The sequence below is a fragment of the Centruroides sculpturatus genome, unplaced genomic scaffold (assembly GCF_000671375.1).
Source record: "Centruroides sculpturatus isolate CEXI.00-Female unplaced genomic scaffold, Cexi_2.0 scaffold344, whole genome shotgun sequence".
Classification (NCBI taxonomy): domain Eukaryota; kingdom Metazoa; phylum Arthropoda; class Arachnida; order Scorpiones; family Buthidae; genus Centruroides; species Centruroides sculpturatus.
Window position 1 is genome coordinate 471,946 of NW_019384558.1, and position 20,265 is coordinate 492,210.

Consider the following 20,265-nt stretch of genomic DNA (forward strand, 5'->3'; position numbering starts at 1 on the left):
AAAAAAAAAGTCTCGATCGCGCTTCTTTAGATCAGAAGCGTAAAGTGCTTTAGGCCAAAAATCAGCTTAAAAATAGTAAATTTAATCGTTAAAAAACTGTCAAGTAGCTCATTTTAAGAAATTTAAATCGGATTATAATGTTTCTTTTCTCAAAAATTCAACTGGAAACTTACATTAAAACAACATCTCTTCATTCATCCTTAGTTTCTATTTTTAGTAAATGCGTGAATGAAAAGATAATAGGTTTCTGTGAGATGTTATTTTAATGTTTCTAAGTTCAACTTCTAGAATTTTATATACAAGATAATACTTGAATATATTTAGAAAATTATTTTCGTGTTATCGAACTGTTCAAGTAATTTGTTCAAGCTATTTCTATGCAAAGTAGTCTATTGATCAGGCCCGCGCTTAGAGTTTAAAATCCTTTCTCTAAACTTAGTTTAAATTAAATGTAAGCTATATATAAATGCACTAGAAACTTCAGTTTTGGTTGAAGTTTTTTAAGGTGTATTCTAGAAATAAAGAAACTAGAAACATTTTCTTCGTGCGCCGCATGTTATTGAAAGCTTCTTTTGTGTTTCGAAAGCTTCCTGTTCCCGAAAGTCGTGTTTGTTCTCTGAGATGTTTACACTTTAAGGAACAAAAATTATATATATATATTGACATGCAGCAAATAAATGTAGTTAAAACTTTGTAACTATAAATAATACAGATAAGGTGAAGGGCACGTCTGTAACAAAATATAAAGTGCTAGCGGTACATTTAAGTTCGTTCAACTTGTATGTTAATGATTTTTTGAAAAATTTCCAGCTCTTTTATAAATATTCCATATCAGCATTTAATATATAAATTAAAATTGATGCTACTTCGCTTCTAATAAATGTAAAACGGCGTGGAAAAGCATGAAAAATCTCGCATGTATCGGCATATTTAAGTTCGTTTCTTCCTCAATTTATAATTTATTTATGAGTTTTCCACTTAATAAATAAATATTTTCTGTCAGCTTTTAATATTGTGACTTATTATTTAATTAAAATTGATGCTACTTTAGTATTAATTTATTATAAAAGACAATAATTCAAAAGGCCTATATGCTACCGTAGGCCTAAGAATAGGGAGGTTTGTTATTAATTTTTTAAGTGTTTTAACTTGTTAAGAAGCAGATGAGAGACTGAAGTGCAGCATTAGTATGCACTCAGCTTTAATAGGGTGTTAATCATATGCAAAACGAGCTTCTTGTGAATGAAAATTTGGTTGATAAAAATGTACATAATTCAACGTGTTTAATACAAAATTTACGTTGTAAAGAATTTAAATTTATATACATATATATATAAGTAATCTTTCGCAAGTTTTTAAGTTGTAAATCCATTTAAGTAATTTTTTAAGGCAAAGAAAGATATTGAACACAGAAAGAAAGGTGTAGTCTACAAAGGTAATAAAAATTTACGAGTGGAACCTGCTAAAGTCGTTCCCATTCGTGACATAAGAAACTATATTAAGTGATTTTTCATGCAAAAATTATCGCCAGTCTATATTTACACCCTTAAACATTAATACATTATCTCTGAATCTCATTTCACTTCGGTTAAAAAAACACATATTTTTTACATATGCTGCTGCAGTAATAAAAACACATCTGTTGAGAAGTTTTCGAATGAAACAGTTACAATATGACTTTATTCTTCTGTCTTTTAAAATCTGGGAGAATTGTTTTAGTAATTTGTTTAATATTGTTGCTACAATAAAATTATTTTAACTTTAGATTACTCTAGCAATAATATTGTTGTAACTTGAATACAATTACAATGAATACGTTTTAAAAGGATTTATGTTCTTGTTGTAGCATTAATTCATTGAATTTAAACAAAGTATTCTGCTGTAATTATAAACTAAGTCTGTCTTTAAATTACTAGGCAACTACAATAAGTAGGAAGAGTAAATTTTGGTTGTACTGTACTGTACTTACAATAGTGACGCTACACCTATCATATCAGTTTTTAAATGCTAGTATAATAATATTTAAAACTTCAGTATATGCAACTATAGCACTAAGACGGCCTATAAATGCCGTTTTAATTGGTTACAATCTACAATAAGTAAATATCATAGTTTCCTAATGTCGTTATAGCAAAATGTTTTCGAATTAGTTAAAGAATGTTGTTATAGTAATAAATCTATTTAACAAAGTTAGGCCTAAAATTCCTTAAAGATTGATAAAATAGGATTTTATCAATCTTAAAATAAAATTTTCTAAAATTTTCTAATAAAATTTAAAATTTTATTAGAAAAATGTAAGAAAATGTTATAGTAGCACAACTTTTGTAATAGGCTGATTAGTAAAACTATAGTTTGAATGATGGTACTATTATAAAAACCAATAAAAGCTGTAAATTATTGCTACTTTAATAAATAATTTGATAATATACTATCATCATAATGTAATAGTTTGAATCAATTATAGGCCTAAGTGCTTCTATAATGAATTCCAAGAGCTTACTTAAATGAAATCTTGCTATTACGAGGCTTTTATAATATATAAACACTACTAAAGTATCAAATTTCTGTTAGAAATTGCTAAAATAAAACTAATTAAAATCTATAAAGGTTGTAAGCTGATAAATTTTATTATTTTTTAAAGTCAAGTTTGTGCTTTTAATGTTAAAATTTTAACGATTCAAGTGTAATATTGTAGTTTTAATCAAGAAAAATACTTATATTGAATTTTCGCAAATTAATCTGCAAATTTAGTAAACTTGTAATTAAACAAAGGCATGTAAAATATGATAAAGCAGCACCACAATATTACAGAACACAAGGAATTTAAAGCAAGTACAGCAACAACTATCCTTTTGTTTATTTATTAAACTCGTTTTCTACATTTTGAAACGTATCCTACATAATATGACAAATAAAAGTAATAAAATTACTCAAAACTATCCTTCAGAATATACATAAGAATTCAAATCACGATATTAAAATCAAAGTCACGTCTCTACTCTTAATTTCCCGCTCGTAATTCATACTTCCAGTACCGAAACTATATGTGCTCTACACGCTAATTACTCTACAGTATTTAGGTCAAATTGTGGATCCGATTTTCGACTCGCCAAAACACGACTACACTTACTCGAGCGATGCTACTAGTAATAAAAATCTTCTCCATGTGACATTCTTGTCTGACTTCGTAGCGAAAATTCCATTAATCTGCAAATTTCCTATCCGTGATCGAATTTGGAATTGCATTTCTTATGCATAAATAACGGGAATTAAATATAATAATGGTTAAAATATTATAAATTGCTTATTTTACAAATTATGTTAAAGAATGCATGGAAGTTTTTATACAGGAGATTCAGATTAGTAGCAATTTGTGTAGGCGTACAGTAGAATAAAGAGGCAATTTTATTTTCAATTTTACTCTTTTTTATCTATTTTCTTAACCGGATATTCATATTGATTGAATCTATTTTTGTATTCCTATCTATTTTCATTTCCTGTTCTTGTTTCTTCCAATTTTCTACATATAAATGCGACTCTTACATAACGTTACTAGGAAAATTAAATATTTAAATATTTATTTTCTTAAAAGAAAATTAAAACAAAATAAATAAATAAAAATTATCAAAATTTTAATTTATTTTGTCCACTCGGATCGCTAGAGATGAATACTTTTAATGTAAAAATTTTGGAATTCCTTTATAATCCATTTCTTAATTAATCTTTCGATTTTTATTAATTTACACTGGTAACTAATATTATATTATTTTGCTATATTTACACCAGGGATTTGAAAAACTCATTAAATTTCGGTGAGCTCACGAGTTGAAATCTCAATTCCCAAATTATTAATGGTTTATATACGAAAAGTATAATGTAGATAAGTCTAATGTTCTGTTTACTTTGGTAACAGAGATGTAAATTTAAGCGATTAATTTAATAATAGTCATTTAGCCACTAAGAACATGGCAATCGTGGCATAGACTAATTTGGAAAACCTTATTAAGTTACCTGTTATTTAATAAAAGAGCTATCATATATTTATGTTTCTCGTCTTAAAGCTTATTATTTTAGGATTTTTCTGTCGTTATAATATAGGATATTGGCCTTACTTAAATGATATAGAAGCCTCCATTTTTTATCCTCTACACTATAATGATACCTTGTTAAACGTTTCTCTGTTATTTATCACAATTTCCTGCAACAAAACTTCACTGTATAAAATAAAATCATTAAATTACATAGAATTAAAACTGTTTCCTTGAATAATAAAAAAAAAGTCATTGTAACACTCATCTTCTCTGATTATAGAATAATAATATTTATGTCTTCTATTAGTGAATAACTACTATCTTAAGAAGTTGTGTTGTCATGTAGCTATTAACGTACAGAATAATACAGTATTCTGGTAAGTGAGGAATAAACTTGCGATTTAAATAAAGTAATATTTCTTTTACAATAAATAAAATAGATCTATATCTTCTAGATTCTTACACTATAAATCTTACATAGATTTCTTCCTTACAGAATAACGATATTTCCTATTACTAAAATAGTATATCACAGAAATAAATGTTGTTTGTTTGTAAAATAATGAAAATAAAATATTTTCAAGTGGCCTTTTATCAAACTTTAAACTTGTATAAAATTCTTTGTCTTGTTTTAACAAGTAAGAATTTTATAAGGTATCACTGTAACAGTATAATAGCTATTTAAAATATTTTTCTGTAAATAATATTACTTTTTATCAATAATAAATTAAAATTTCTTATTTTATAACAATAATATTTATATATATATTTTTCACAGAATAATGTCTTTTATTATATGAATTTTTATAGAAAAGGTGTTTTATAATTATCCTATCATATAATATAAAAATGCTTTTCGAAGCTATAGTATTATAATATTGGTTCATATTTATTGATATTATAATTTTTATTCATTTGAAGAGACAAGTGGATTTGAATATAGTTAATGACTTTTAATATTGCACACAAAGTAATAAAACACATTTTCATAATATAAATTAAGCAATTATAAGCGCTTATATTATATTATAAAACAAAATCTAAATATAAAACATTTTATTATTTATATTAAATTATACAAAAACTTTAGATTATTATTAAACTCTATAATTGCCTATTTTATAATATAACAAAATTTTAGATAAGTTAAAACTTTTGTCACATGAAATGACTCAGTTTATAATAGATTTCTGTATCTTTCTGCTATAATTAATAATAATTTGATGATATCTTTGTAATATAGGGGAGACCGGGGCAACTTCGGCATGCGGGGCAAGTTTGTCAAGCGCTTTTTTTAAAAAACAAATTAAAAGGAGACTTTGGTTATAGGTTAGGCAGTTGAGTTTTATTGGTGGCTTGTTGAGTGTAGTGTTTTTATTGTTCTCCAACAAGCGTAGTTGAATTATCAAGCAAATTTTCATTTTCGTTCAATTCCATATAATATTTTTTTTCCATTTATATTGAATTGGCAGGTTTTGTTATAATTCCATGATAACGAAAGTTACTTTTCCTGTTAGAAGGATGTAACTTCAACTTATTCACGTGGCCAGATCGTGGCTTGGCATTCTGTTCTCAGGGTTGTACTTAATGTTTCGAAATCATGACTAGCGGGGTAAGATCGGCAACATAAAGCCACATTAGAAGCAAAGGATAAAAATCAAACAGATGATAAATGAAAACATGTTTGCATTTGTTATTCATGTATATATGTCTTTGAACTTGCATTTCGTTGTAATAATATTAAATGGGTGTTGGATTTGTATTTCTTTGTTTTAATAGTGAATTCCAACTTATACATTGTTAATAACATAATTTTATATACGTGCCTATCTTGCCCCATTACTGTTGCCCCTATACCAGGGGCAACTTTAATAAAAATAATTAAAATAATTACAACTTTACAAAAAGAGAGAAGTTGCCGATCTTGCCCCTATACCCGGGGCAACTTCGTCAATTTCTCTCTTCTTGTAAAGTTGTAATTATTTTAATTATTTTTATTTCCAAACTGATTTTAACCAGTTCTATAGTAAGGTAACATTCCAATAGACAATATGCAAAGCTTTTTTTTCAGTTTACAGCAGTATTTATTACACAAAATTTAAGTAAAGCTTAACATGCCGATCTTGCCCCGGTCTCCCCTAAACTAATGGCAGATTATTATAGAAAGTTACGATGCTAAAATATAAAATTTAATGATATAAATTTCGATATATCAAAATTATTTTTAAACAAATGAAAGCGTTATATTTACTTTCTTCAAAACACGATAATTTGGCAAGATAGACACACTCTCTGGGAGGAACCTTAATGTGATTCAAATCCAGGTCAGTCTAACATCTTTTATCTTCTTTTCCTGCGAAAAAATTCATTGGTCCGTAAGAAAGAAAAAAATTTATTGCATAAATCTTAGATAAGCTACGTCTGACGTTAAAACCGAAATTTGTCTTACTTTCTACGGTCTATGTACAGTACTGTACATGCGGCTTCGCTATCTCCAGATGCATTTTTAGCTTCCATTTTAGTAGACTATATTGATATAAACACCTACATTTATTGCACCTTTTACAACGAACACACCCATTGCATTTATAGACTAACTAAACTTTCGGAACTAACTGTAACATCGCATGATATAGATTATGCGAAAATTAAATTTTCAATCTCCTGCGAAAAATATATTCGTATGTATTACTGTATATTTCATCGGTAACATTTTATAATTAGTTTATTGTCATTGTGACCATTAGTGGTACACGCAAGCGTTCAACTTCACTACGTGTATATAATTCACATCGCTCGATGATATATGGGGGCCTATGTTGGTATCATTTGCAAATGTTTGACGATATCATTAAGCCACTTATAAATGATATATGTTACAAAAATTACAGAATTATGGTATAATTTTGGCTATGTTTTCATCGCCGCTTACTATAATAAACAGCAAAAATTCGCTACGTTTTCCGTGACGTTTATTGTTTAGACACATCGATTTTTTGTGAAATAAAGGTAAGTAACACAAATAAATTTTTTATCGTGAATTTTTTGCCAGAAAGCGATATATAAATAATAAGGAAAGTAAGATTCCATCTCAAGCCATAAAACAACCAATAACGGATAAACACAAGTAAAATTCAATATATGGACGTGTAAGATTTTTGCATTTTAGTAATCGCGTATATATTTTTCACTGTTCAGATTATCGAACGACAAGAGTAATCCCTAGAGACTTTCAATTGATTAATCGGTAAATATTGCATAAAATAACCAACAAATGTAAGCTAATTTATTCGAAAGTCCGATAAGCACGAATTGTCGAAACAATCGACGTGTTTAAAGCCCATAAAATAATTTTGACGTATATTACGGCCATGAACTTATCTGATACACTATAATAACAAATATTAATTATATCAACAAATGATCTGTATCAACCATTTATTATATCTGATAAAATTCATCATTAGTTAGCCCGAACACCACACCTGATTTAATCAGCTTTTGAATGTATATTTCCGACAAAATAAATGCTTTTACCTATATTAAAGTATTATTATCTATATAAATGGATTCTCAACTTATTCATCCAATAGCAAATAACATAACATTACGAAGAGATGTAAACAAGGTTAATATATAAAGATGTATAATATCTATTTACCTATACAGGTAATTTTATATATTAACATCGATGAGTGCTATTCATGGATGCTTTCTATAAATGAATATTTATATTAATATTAATCCTATTACCTGTTGAATTCTATATACAAGGGTATCACATAAAAACACCAGATAGAATAAATTTTATAATTTAGATTAAATGATAACACAAAAAGAACCTATAGTAGTGGATATTATGAATTTTTATGTGTTTATTTTTACGAATAAATATCATTAAACAGACGAATGGCACGCCTCTTATTGCATTAATGTGTTCTACTCGTGCCCATAAGTAAGTGCTTTTTAATTGTATAAAGTGTGTATTTATATGAATGAGCACCGTTAAATGTATCAATGAGTTCCATTAACTGCTCGAGTGAATTGTATAACGTATGAATGAATAGAATTATCGACACGTTAAAGAACCTTTCACCTGTACGAGTAAGGTGTATAAATGTTGGCTTTAGCTATAGTAAAAGCTGGATAAAATGGAGACTTCTAATCCAGCAAATATTTAATATTTAACAAACATTTTCGGTTATTCAAATATTCATCTTCATGTTTTTGTTGTATAAAAAATCATATCCTGCATAAACATCATCAGTTGTTTAAATAATCAAGTTTTTAAAGCATTATTTGTATTATAAAAACCTTATAACTATATATAAAATAGAGCATAAACACAAAATGATCAGAATAATAACAAGAGACTAGCACGAATGCAAGAATACTTACGTGCTACTACATCTACAGTTAAAGTAAACAACGAAACAAAACAAAAAAAATTGTAGCAACGAATACCAGGCACGATAACCTATTGTGCAATTACCAAAATGCAAGCAGATGAAGCACAGGTACAAAAACAACAAAAACGACACCTTTAGTGAAAAAACGAAAACAAAAATAAATAAATAGAAAAAAATATACAATGGTAAAAATCTCTCAAATATATATATATATATTTTAATAATATTTTAATAATTATTTAAAATAAAAAAATAAAAATAAATTCCAACTCCGCAGAATGAATTATTAATTCGCCATTAAAATTCTTCTACTGCAGCGACAACTAAACTAAAAGGAAAACAAACGATTTTTCCGTTCAGGTACTTCAATTGGTTGCTTAGTTGACCGTCACTCCATACTTCCGGCGCTACTGTCCCAAACTTCCGGCCGTACAGTTGCCATGACTACTCAGCAGGTGTTAAGAGTTGGTCGAACAAAGAGATGAATTAATCATTCGATGCAGGCAGGGATGGCGGAGCTTCCATCATCAATTTTTAAACATGGCCGATAAGATCTTTGCGCATAATGTACACAACTCTACATGGGATTAAGCAGGCGCCACTATAAAAGAATGACAACCGGAATTATTAAACTACGAATTGTAAATGAACCGATAAGACACGATTCAAATCGCCAAAAGCATATGACTTTTTTTTTTCATTTATTTATAATTTTTATATTAGATTATACCTTCGAGATTCGTGAATTATGACCGATAATGCATTAGATAATCGGATAAAGTGTCTGGTTGAATATTTAATCAGAGAGTGGAATCTTTACTCTGCTTTACTTACATACGAATGTGAGCGTGTTGTATATTGTATTTTGGGACGGGCATGTACACATTTACGACTCAATCTTGCTTACTTTAAAAACTGTCGTGGTTTGTGAGATGAAGTGTTGCCCATTTGATAACAAAACGTCAAAGAATAACGATAAGAACGTGATAAATTGGTTTCGCTACGTGTTCTGTAAACGAATATCTTTACCTCTGCGTTTTAGCTAACATTTTTTTATACACTAAAATGCTTGATTCTGTAACGTAATCAACATTGGATCAATTTGTATGCTACTAGCTTTTATATAAAATAATATATAACGTGTCATTCTATTGAATGACGCACATAATCAACCTTCTCTTTTAGAAACCAACTAAGTTTTGCTGCTGCTGAATGTATACACTCACTAAAACTTTTAGTTTACCTTAGAGACTTCTTTCTTTATTTTTAAAATCTGGATTCGAAAACGTTCTTGAATTATTAATTTATCTTTCAATCCTTTCTTTTTAGAGTTTAATCCAGTTTTGAAGCTCAGATCTCTTATAGGAAGATACAAGTTACTTAGCTTTGTCTTATAGAAAATGCAGTAGATTCTAGTTCAAATCAGTATTAAATTTACAGATTTATTTTAAAGATTTCTTCTTTCTCTTTTAGCTTTTTATAGACTGACTGGTCGAATTTTTGGATACTTTACTAAATAATTTCTAAAGTTTACTTCCTTTTGGAATGTTTAAATATATGAATTACAAATTATTATATAATTTTTAATCAGAATTAATTTTAAATTTATTTTTGTATATCTAAATGCATTTTCTTTTAGGAACTAGCTGATTTATTTTACCAATAATAAAGAAAAATTTTCTTTAAATTTATAATTACTCTATCTACAAAATCTATTTTATATATAAATAGATTGCTGCTACAATTCTGGCTCAGAATTAATTATAAGATATTTTTAACAATATTTAATATTAAATTTAACTAATTTTTCAAAGATAAATCAGTTAAATTTCTTGAAATTGCCTGCAAATTACGATTCGAATTATGTCTACCCCTTACAATTATTCCTGAATCGAGCAAATTAACAATATCAATAATATAAAATTTTAAAAATTCAAAGATTAAATATTTATTTTCGTAGAAAATAAAAGCGTTCATCGACCCAAACCAACTACTGCAACTATAATTTTCTCTTTGAATTATATATAACTGTAAATATCCGTGTTAAACATTCTGTAGCGAAGTGTCTATGTCGAAACCGAGCAAAGATAAGGTAAATCATGGCGTATAGAACTCGAATCCATATAGGTATATCATAATTTATTTAAAGAATTCAATAATGCAACGAATGGGCAGTAATCCCAGTTCTTATGGAGAGAATTACACTGTATACTTTGCTATTAACTTGTTTTGTGAGCAGTATTGACGACTTGTTCTATTTTGAGCGTTTTCTTCAGCAATTTTTTCGCTCTCTGATATTTTGTTACGTGCAACTTTATCGTAAATATTGTCAATTTTAATTGTGATATAAGAGATTTAACACGGGTTTATTTATTAATTTATTTATTTAATGTTTGAAACATAAAAATAAAATCGCTCAGACTATAAAAAAACCAGAAATAATCAAATGAAGTTTTATTGATTATTTGAATTTCTCATTATCCAGATTGTTTTCATTTGAAAATTCGATAAAATTCAATTCTGTAAGATGATAAATCAACGTTTCTACTTACTAAATTTTCGATTTTATTCGAAAGAGATCATTTGGAATCAGATATTTTATGGGCAATAATGTGGTGTAAGAGAAATTTAATGGTTTCAAAGATTTTTGTTGGAAGCTGTAGTAGCAGTGGTGTCAGTGTTTATCACAGGCCAAGACATGACACAAAACAGATGCTTAATCTCTAGTAGTAGGAAAATAATTTGCATCGTTAGGGGTCATATGTTCTTGCTCCAGACGCTCCAAATTGAATTTTCTCTCCTTTCCTATCTATCAAATCAGAAATATCTATAATTTGCTTTCTTTTATGTAGGTCTATTATGACACAGTTTTTAATCAACAAACGATTTTTGTCTTACGTATTTAATCTATTTTGTAATAGTTTTTTGCTCTTCATTTCCCGAACGATAACCCTAACGAAGAAGCCATTTTTGAGAAATTTCGTCAGATTGAAAAATTAAGCAAGCAAGAACCGTTCGATCCTCCCGTTGGTATTTTGACAGTTGAAAGTCGTCCAGAGTGGAGTAAAATTTACAGCACTTTGAGTGAAAGTAAGTTTCATAAATAGGCTATATGTTTTTAAGCTATAACTTTACATCTCTTTGTATAAAACATGTAAATATTATATTAGGCCGGGTGAACAGAGAATCTATAAAAACCATCCAAGAATGTTTGTACGTGCTATGTTTAGACGATTATCTTTCTCAAACTAGAAATGGTAGGAAGGCATCCATGTATATAGAACCGGCTGCTATGGCTAGCCACCTTCTCCATGGAAATGGTACCAATAATAATAGCGGAAACAGATGGTATGATAATTTCTTACAGGTATGTATTAAGCGATTTTATTGGAGTGAAAATACACATAGCCTAATTCGTGTTGAATCTGGATTTACAGAATCAGTAGTTGTGCAAGTGTCTCAGACTCGGTGTAGAAATTATTTATAGAGCCTCACAAAGTTTTATTTTCGTTAATTTATATATATATAATATAGAAAATTATGATTTTTTTCTTACCTAGTAACCAACCGGGTCCCTATACGCTGCACCGACTGCTTCTAGCTAGATCCACCACTGTACTGAATCTATGTTAACTAGGAAGCTAGAAACACCAATTAGTTATAGATTAATCTGATTCATTTAATATGACTTTAAGTTATATTAAATGAATCAAACTAATCTAAACCTACGTTAAAAATAAATGAGCTTTAGCTTGTCTTCTACATATTTCATTAACTTTAGAAAGACCCATTTTTCTTTATATTACTTTTATTTTATCTAATCAGAAGCTATTTTTTTTTATAAATTATTTTCTGCTACCTTCAGGCTAAATATGAAATTTTTACTTTATGTATATTTTATTACGGTATACAAATTGTATATATTTTTTCTAATTCAAGAATTCTATAAAAAACCGATACATAATACACAATATACTATATATATTTATAAATCATAAATTGTATCTAATTTCTTAGCATGGTAGTACTTATAATACAAAAATAAGTTATTCTGAACGTATGAAACATATATGAAACCATCTCATATCCGTTGTAGTGGTTTTAAAAAATAAAATAAAATTATATGTAAGTTATAAAGCATATATAACACTTCCTCACGTAAAAAAATAAGAAGTGTTGAAAAAATCGAGCCAAAACTTTATAAAAAAATCAAAGACTTCCTGTTTATGTGCCTATGGGATTTAGTTTCTTTTCTTTTGTATAAACTCTATTTTTTTAAAATTTATAAAGCCTTTATAAAGTTTTTTATGTAGCAAACTTTAGAAATACATATAAGGAATAACTGTGTTTCCGCATTCCGCTTTTATAAAGGCGAGATAAAACAGACTGACGTAAAACCACCGTTATTTTGCATACTTAAACTTTAAAATGGACTCAAGTAATAAGATTAGAACTCATTTCCTTCAATCGAAAAAGTGTAATTTTCGATTTTCCTGAAAAAAACATTACAAAAATTGCTTTCGACCATTTCGGAATCGTGTTAACTGTACCCTTATAGGATACTAATTCAGAAACTTAGATAACCACTAGCCATTACTTACTTTTTATAGCCTATCTCTGATAATGAAACAAGCTGGAAATATATCCTAGAACAATATTACTTCATTTATTTAATTACTGTTTACAGTTCGTTGTAACAAAAGATGGAGTTTCGGGTTTCGTTATGGAGCATTCGGTTTCGGAGGGTATCACAGTTTTAAGATTTTGTGAGGAATTTTTAAATTTCCTGTAAGTTTAATACAATTTTTAATAGTAATTTTACGCTAAATTGAATCGTTTTCGATCGTTATAAAAGCAATTTGAATTATTTTTACAGAGAAAAGAAGGCAGAAAAGAGTCCGAAAGACGAAGGGGAATTGAAAATTGAGAAACTTAAATGGGAGATAACGGAACCGATAGCTAAAGCAATACAAAATGCAACGAAAAAAATTAATAAGTATGAAAATTTGATTTTTTTATATTAAATAAAAAAAATTAATTAAAAACCTCGCGAAATTTTCGCAATTATCTCGCGTATTCTCAAACTAAATCGCGCGGTGTGCTGACGTCATTACCGGCCGGAAATAAACTTCCGTTGGGAGTGACGTTGACCCAAAACGGAAATGACGCGTTTTGTGATGTTAATGAAGTCCATCTTCAAATTTTCGCATGAGATTTTTTTTCTATTCTTCTTCAGATTGGTAAACGATGTGGATTTATACATTTTAAAGTTTGACGAATATGGTAAAGAGTTCATTAAAGGGCAGAAAATCAGTCCAGACGTCTACATACAGCTAGCTTTACAGTTAACTCATTACAAGTAAGACACCCTTTGCTATTGTTAACCGTACAATGAATTAAAAAGACCGCATTTTAATTTAATTTCGAATTTTTAAAAAATTCTATAGCTTTTACCAAGTGAAAAATAGTCTAAAAATAAAGAAATTCTTTACATTAAATAAAAAAATTTAATTTTTTATATTCTTGTTTACGATTGAACGCTTGGAAGCGCCATTTACTGAATTGTTAATGAAATTGGTCTCTTTTTATTACTCCAACTCAAACAGAGATAAGGCAACGGAAACTATTACCCCGAATATACCTCTACGTTAAATCTATTTTAATAATTTAGGAACTTTTAAATATTCCAGAGTGTATAGAAAATTGGTATCGACCTACGAAAGCGCAGCATTAAGGAAATTTAAATACGGAAGAGTTGACAATATTCGAGCCTGTACTCCAGAAGCTCTCAATTGGGTACAAGCCATGTGCGACGTCACGCAGGTAGAGGTAGGAACACGTGTTATATACCTTACATCCCCGTTCTTTTTATATTAAAAACAATTGAATAATTCAATAATTTAACCCAATTAGGACGAAGAAAAACTCAATCTGTTCAAAGAAGCGGTCAAAAAACAAACAGAAATTCTCGTTTACGTAAGAAGATAATGACTATTTTCTGATTCTAATCATTATAACTCTAATGAAATGACGGTGGATTCTCTTTACTTTTAGACAATTAACGGAGAAGGACCGGATAATCACCTCCTTGGTTTAAAAGAAATTGCTGTCATGAATAATATAAAAGAACNAAGTGTGTTTAAATAAAGTTCACCCCGTTTCCTCTAAATAATAACCACAAATTGTTTGTGGAGTGTGTCGAAGAGTCCATTGTAAAATCAAAAATAAATTTAATATATAATTATTTCATTTATTACGCAAATTTCTGTATTTTTTAAGAAAAATTTTAACGTGTTTTTATAAATTATCACTAGAAAACTGCAAGATCGCTTACTACATGACGAATGACTAATACAACATTTTTGTTAGTCACTTGAAGTTTTTGAGGGTGTTGAAGTGAGGTGTAATTAACGTCAAAAGCTGGATCACTAATTGTATACACACAGCTCTATCTTAATTAATTTATGATGGAAAACACACAAACGTTGACGATTTATGCAATTTATACAAATGATTTGTATAGTTTAATTAAATCGTGAAGGAAACTATTGAAAGTCAATTTTTTTATCGGTGAACTTTAATTAATAATAATAGCAAATAAAATGTAAAAAATCGAGATTTCTAAATCAAACCGAAAGTAATATATGTTGCATGTATTAAAAATAAAATTGAAAAAGTGAAACATATTATTTTAACGTTCTAGATACCGTTTCTACTATACATATTCAAACTTAATGTCAGTTTTTCGTGTTTACATGCAAAAAGTAGCATAATATAAACTGAAAAAAAAGTTTTTAATCAGTTGTCAAAATTCTCATTTTACATTAAATAAAAAAATTTAATTTTTTATATTCTTGTTTACGATTGAACGCTTGGAAGCGCCATTTACTGAATTGTTAATGAAATTGGTCTCTTTTTATTACTCCAACTCAAACAGAGATAAGGCAACGGAAACTATTACCCCGAATATACCTCTACGTTAAATCTATTTTAATAATTTAGGAACTTTTAAATATTCCAGAGTGTATAGAAAATTGGTATCGACCTACGAAAGCGCAGCATTAAGGAAATTTAAATACGGAAGAGTTGACAATATTCGAGCCTGTACTCCAGAAGCTCTCAATTGGGTACAAGCCATGTGCGACGTCACGCAGGTAGAGGTAGGAACACGTGTTATATACCTTACATCCCCGTTCTTTTTATATTAAAAACAATTGAATAATTCAATAATTTAACCCAATTAGGACGAAGAAAAACTCAATCTGTTCAAAGAAGCGGTCAAAAAACAAACAGAAATTCTCGTTTACGTAAGAAGATAATGACTATTTTCTGATTCTAATCATTATAACTCTAATGAAATGACGGTGGATTCTCTTTACTTTTAGACAATTAACGGAGAAGGACCGGATAATCACCTCCTTGGTTTAAAAGAAATTGCTGTCATGAATAATATAAAAGAACCCGAATTGTTCAAAGATAAATCTTACAAGGAGTTCCTCAATTTTCGTCTAAGTACAAGCCAGGTGATTTTTTTCCTCTTTTTTTGCATTTTTATTCTCTATAAGGCGGCATTTTCTACAAAATAAAACAGTATATTTTTTATTTTCTCCATAAAACTTTAACATTATCGATTTTTTTAACGTTTCAGCTTCCCAGTAAACACGATATCATCGTCGGATACGGACCGGTTGTTCCAAACGGTTACGGTTGCTCGTACAACCCTTTAGAAAATCATATCACATTCTGTATCACATCTTTCAATTCTTCTGACATAACTAGCTCGAATTTATTCGCTCAGAGCTTAGAAGGAAGCTTATTACAGATGAGAGAACTGTGTACGAAGTCCCTTCAAGAAGAAATCAAACCATCATTGAGAGCTGATTAATGAGAACACGTGTAAAATATGGTAAAAATAAATTGTTACGTTTTCTCGAGATTTGAGAAGAAATTGTTAATGGAACAGTCCAGATATCTTTAAAAAAATTATTTTAATCAAACTGTTTAAAAGTCAATAGCTTATAAAAAATAATTTTTTTTAAGCTGTTGATTTTTAAACAGTTAATGAGCAACATTTTACTAATTAAAAATGTATATATTGTTAAAGTTATTGATTTCACTTTATTAATTTGGTATTTGGTCAAGTATTAAACACATACTTCCTCAAAGTCAAACTGTTTAATCATATAAACTCATTTTCGAGAGGAGGAGAGAGAAAATAAATTAAGATAAAACACAAAATAGAATGAAAAGAACATGCTGAAGCTCAGATATTTAAAAATATTGTTATTTATTTATTTTTGAAACAAATATAAGTTTTATAAATTATTTTGATCAAATAATTTTTATTAATAATCATAATTCAAGGGTAATAAGTTGTAATGAAGGAACAATAATGTATTTGTAGGAAATGAGTGATTTTGCTGGTCATCATAAATACATCCAGCTTTGCCAAGCACAAAAATGATGTGCCTCAATTGCAATACTTAATTTTTTACTTTTTATCATCTAATGAATAATAATTTGTTAAAAATAAAAACTTGTATAATTTTTATTATTAATTAGAAGACATATCATTCGCTTTGCTTTAAGCCTTTTGTGTCATGTAGTTCCAAATAAATTGGTAGTATTTATTTGGAATATTTGGTTGAATATTAGTTATTTGGTAGTCAGGAAAAACAAGAATTATTTGGTGCTAGGCAAAAAAAAACCATATTTGGTACATCCTCAATAATTGTGAAAATTTATTTTATATAATTCTAGCAAAAAGAAAATCTGTTGTGGAAATAGATGAGCCTTGGAGTAATGTTGATATTGAAAGGAATATGGGATTTTTGAAATTTTATCATGATCTGACTTGGGGTATGNCCAATTCTATACGGATGTTACGTTATTTTTTAAACTTGATGAAGTAGGAAATAATATTGTCTTTTTCTTATTGAATACAAAATGAAATAATTTTTATAAAATAATATAATAATTAAATTGGAATGTTATTTTATTTTTTACGCTTTATATCATGACAATATTTTTGAATTTTGAATTTACTCTATTACTCTGTATCTACAACAGCGACTATCCTATCGCCATCTCGTGGTAATATTTATCCCTAATTATTTGTTATTAATATCAACATAACTTTTTTGTTTGTTGAAAAATAAATGAATTATATTAAAGATCATTTTAAAATTTAAATATTAAAAATTATAAATTTATTTTATAGTTATGATAAATAACTTAAGATAAATTTTGATAGATTGTGCCAAGCATTTACTGAATTTACAGTATTAAGAATATATTGTTTTTTTTTAATAATAAAATATTAAAAAATAAAAATACAATTTCAAATGTTAATAAAAGCTTATAATATTCTGAACAAAGCGTGTACAGTATACGGTACATGCTTTGATTCTGAAGAAAGAGAATAGAAACTATGCTTTGTGTACTGTACACGAGCATATCTTGGATTTTCATAAAGCTAAAAACTCAAAAATTATCTTTTAATAAAAACTTTCATTGTATCATTAAGAATAGTTGAATTTTCTAAACTACAGTACGCAGTAATATTACAATTATTAACTCGTTCTTATAATGTTTCGTTTTGTATGCTAGTGTGCAGGGATGTTGAAAGAGGGAACTGGGGATCGTCCCCGTTTAGAAGAAAATTTAGGGGCTGTAGTGATTCCTATCTTTATAAATTAATGTTATTTTTGCTAACAAAAATTAAAACATTTATCGACCGAATAGCCGTACAATTAAGGTGACAGCTTACAGCTCTAGGGAACCGAGATCGAATCTAGGCGGATAGAATAAAACCCCAGGATTTTTTCTTGGATGGTCCGTCCGGATATACCGGTGTTCGTCCTCTTGACCATCCCATTGTGGGCTTGGGTGAACTCATCTTGAGGTCATCTTAGTGCTCACAACGCCGAAAGAGTTAAAAAATAAAAAACAAAATTGTTGAAGACTTATTAATAAAAAAAATGTTATACGTGTTTTAATTGTTCAAAGAAAAACCAATGGCGAACAGAGCCAGGTCTTGAGATTACTGCTAGTGTATAATAAATTTTGGGAGAACCTTGGGTTTTGAAAATATTCTGCACCCCGAGGAACTATGCCGGAAAATGGCCATTGTAGCTATTATCAAAGGATTACATGATACAAGGGATTAAATAAACAAAACAGAAATAAAAGAACCACTTACAACAGTGTTTCCCAACAGGAAACACTGTTGTAAGTGGTTTTTTTATTTTAAGGGGAGCAATTTGAAAATGGACTCGTCCAGAGTTTAAGTTAATCATATAGCCGCTGTATATGTTAGGAGGCATAAGAATATTAGAAAGGATTAGGTGGGGCATAGCACAAAAAGGGTCGGGAAACACTATTTGTTTGTTTTGGTTATGGCAACGCAGCTATTGGGCGATCTGCCTAGGGGGATGCCTTCCGGGAGGTCTTTTTAATGGAAACTGACTTCTATTTAGGCATTACGGACGTGGAGAAAACCCGGAAAACTCCACGTGGCCAGCCCGTCCGAACGAGGCGCGAACCCGCGACCGAACTCCCAGTGTTCAGGGAACGAAGACCGCTTGACCGCTAGTGGCTGGAAACACTGACTTACAAAAGGAGGGGCAGACGTTCGGGTTTCCGATTCGAAAGAAACTTGGTGAGCATGTAGCCCTAAACAAAAACAGCTTCTTGTCCAAATAATAGGATCCATTTCTCAGGCGTATTCGAAAAACGGGCCTCTGAAAATTGAGTGTTTAGCTTATAGCTTTTCTATTTGTAATTGCAATAGCTGAGTGGTTAGAACGATACTTTCGCTCGCGGTTACACAAAATGTCAACACAAGCACATAAGCTTCAGACGTTACTGCACACGAAAGACAAAAAAGACAAGTTTGATATGAAAATAGGATAGCATAGTCGTAGCTTTTTTTTTAATTGTTAATGTTATGGATAATTTTTTCGTGCGTTCCTGTTTGTTACACTTCAAATATAACAATATCACCATATCTGAAAATTAATATGAAGAAATAAAAATTTTATTTAACCACATACAAGAGTTAAATCTTCAGAGACTTCATTTTCCATAAACAGGAAATGACGTCACGTTTTTAAGATTTCTTGTTTTATAAGTTTTAAACGTGAGGAATAATAATAGTAATAATAATGCTAATGATACAGTAAAATAATTAAGTTACACATAAAAACAGTAAAATTGCATAGGCGCGAACCTACATCGAGGGATTCCAGTTCCTAATATCTTATTCCTGGCCTACCGCTAACTGTACGCCCGACGCATAGTGGGACCAAATCCCAAAATGCTGGCCAAAAGTCAAAAACGTTATCAATTTGGCTGAAAGTCAGTACTCGAGGGTTTTCGGGATCGCTGATTACGAATCCGAAGTCAAAATTTGAAATAAAAACAAAACGACGGATTTAACACGAACCACTTTTATAGAAAAAGTACAAAATAAATCCATACTGTATATTGTTTAATACAATAAAACATACAATCAGTTGATTAAAGGTTCATTCATCGTCATCCAAAGAATAATTTGATTCGCAATCAGATGATTCAACTTTGAAATCGCTGGAGCTTCCCGTACTTGCTGGTATACGTGGCGCAACTAACAATAAAACTGCTTCTGGAAGCAACGACTGAGTTTTTTCGAGGTAATTCGCACAAACTCGAAATAAACGGATCGGATATTAATAATAGGCGTAAAATAATGTCTTCCATTGTTTTCACTCGGGAACTTTTCTTGCAAAATCTTCTCGAAACTTTTTAATGTATTTATTAGTAGACTCTTGAGCGTCTTCAGACAT

General features: G+C 29.1%; 2 protein-coding genes across 2 annotated transcripts in view; both read left to right on the forward strand.

The window, feature by feature from the left end:
* LOC111623912 (choline O-acetyltransferase-like) overlaps window positions 1-14,587 on the forward strand; it is a 30,907-nt gene extending 16,320 nt beyond the window's left edge. The window contains exons 7-14 of the mRNA XM_023366644.1: window positions 11,362-11,530; window positions 11,611-11,807; window positions 13,128-13,228; window positions 13,317-13,436; window positions 13,677-13,799; window positions 14,131-14,269; window positions 14,354-14,416; window positions 14,495-14,587. Coding sequence (XP_023222412.1) covers window positions 11,362-11,530; window positions 11,611-11,807; window positions 13,128-13,228; window positions 13,317-13,436; window positions 13,677-13,799; window positions 14,131-14,269; window positions 14,354-14,416; window positions 14,495-14,587 — 1,005 coding nt within the window. The remainder of the gene's footprint in view (window positions 1-11,361; window positions 11,531-11,610; window positions 11,808-13,127; window positions 13,229-13,316; window positions 13,437-13,676; window positions 13,800-14,130; window positions 14,270-14,353; window positions 14,417-14,494) is intronic.
* An 848-nt stretch (window positions 14,588-15,435) lies between these two features.
* LOC111623924 (choline O-acetyltransferase-like) lies at window positions 15,436-16,425 on the forward strand. The gene is made up of 4 exons (XM_023366657.1): window positions 15,436-15,600; window positions 15,685-15,747; window positions 15,826-15,963; window positions 16,089-16,425. The coding sequence occupies exons 1-4, from the start codon at window positions 15,577-15,579 to the stop codon at window positions 16,323-16,325; spliced, it is 462 nt and encodes a 153-aa protein (XP_023222425.1). The 5' UTR covers window positions 15,436-15,576; the 3' UTR covers window positions 16,326-16,425.
* Window positions 16,426-20,265: the final 3,840 nt, after the last annotated feature.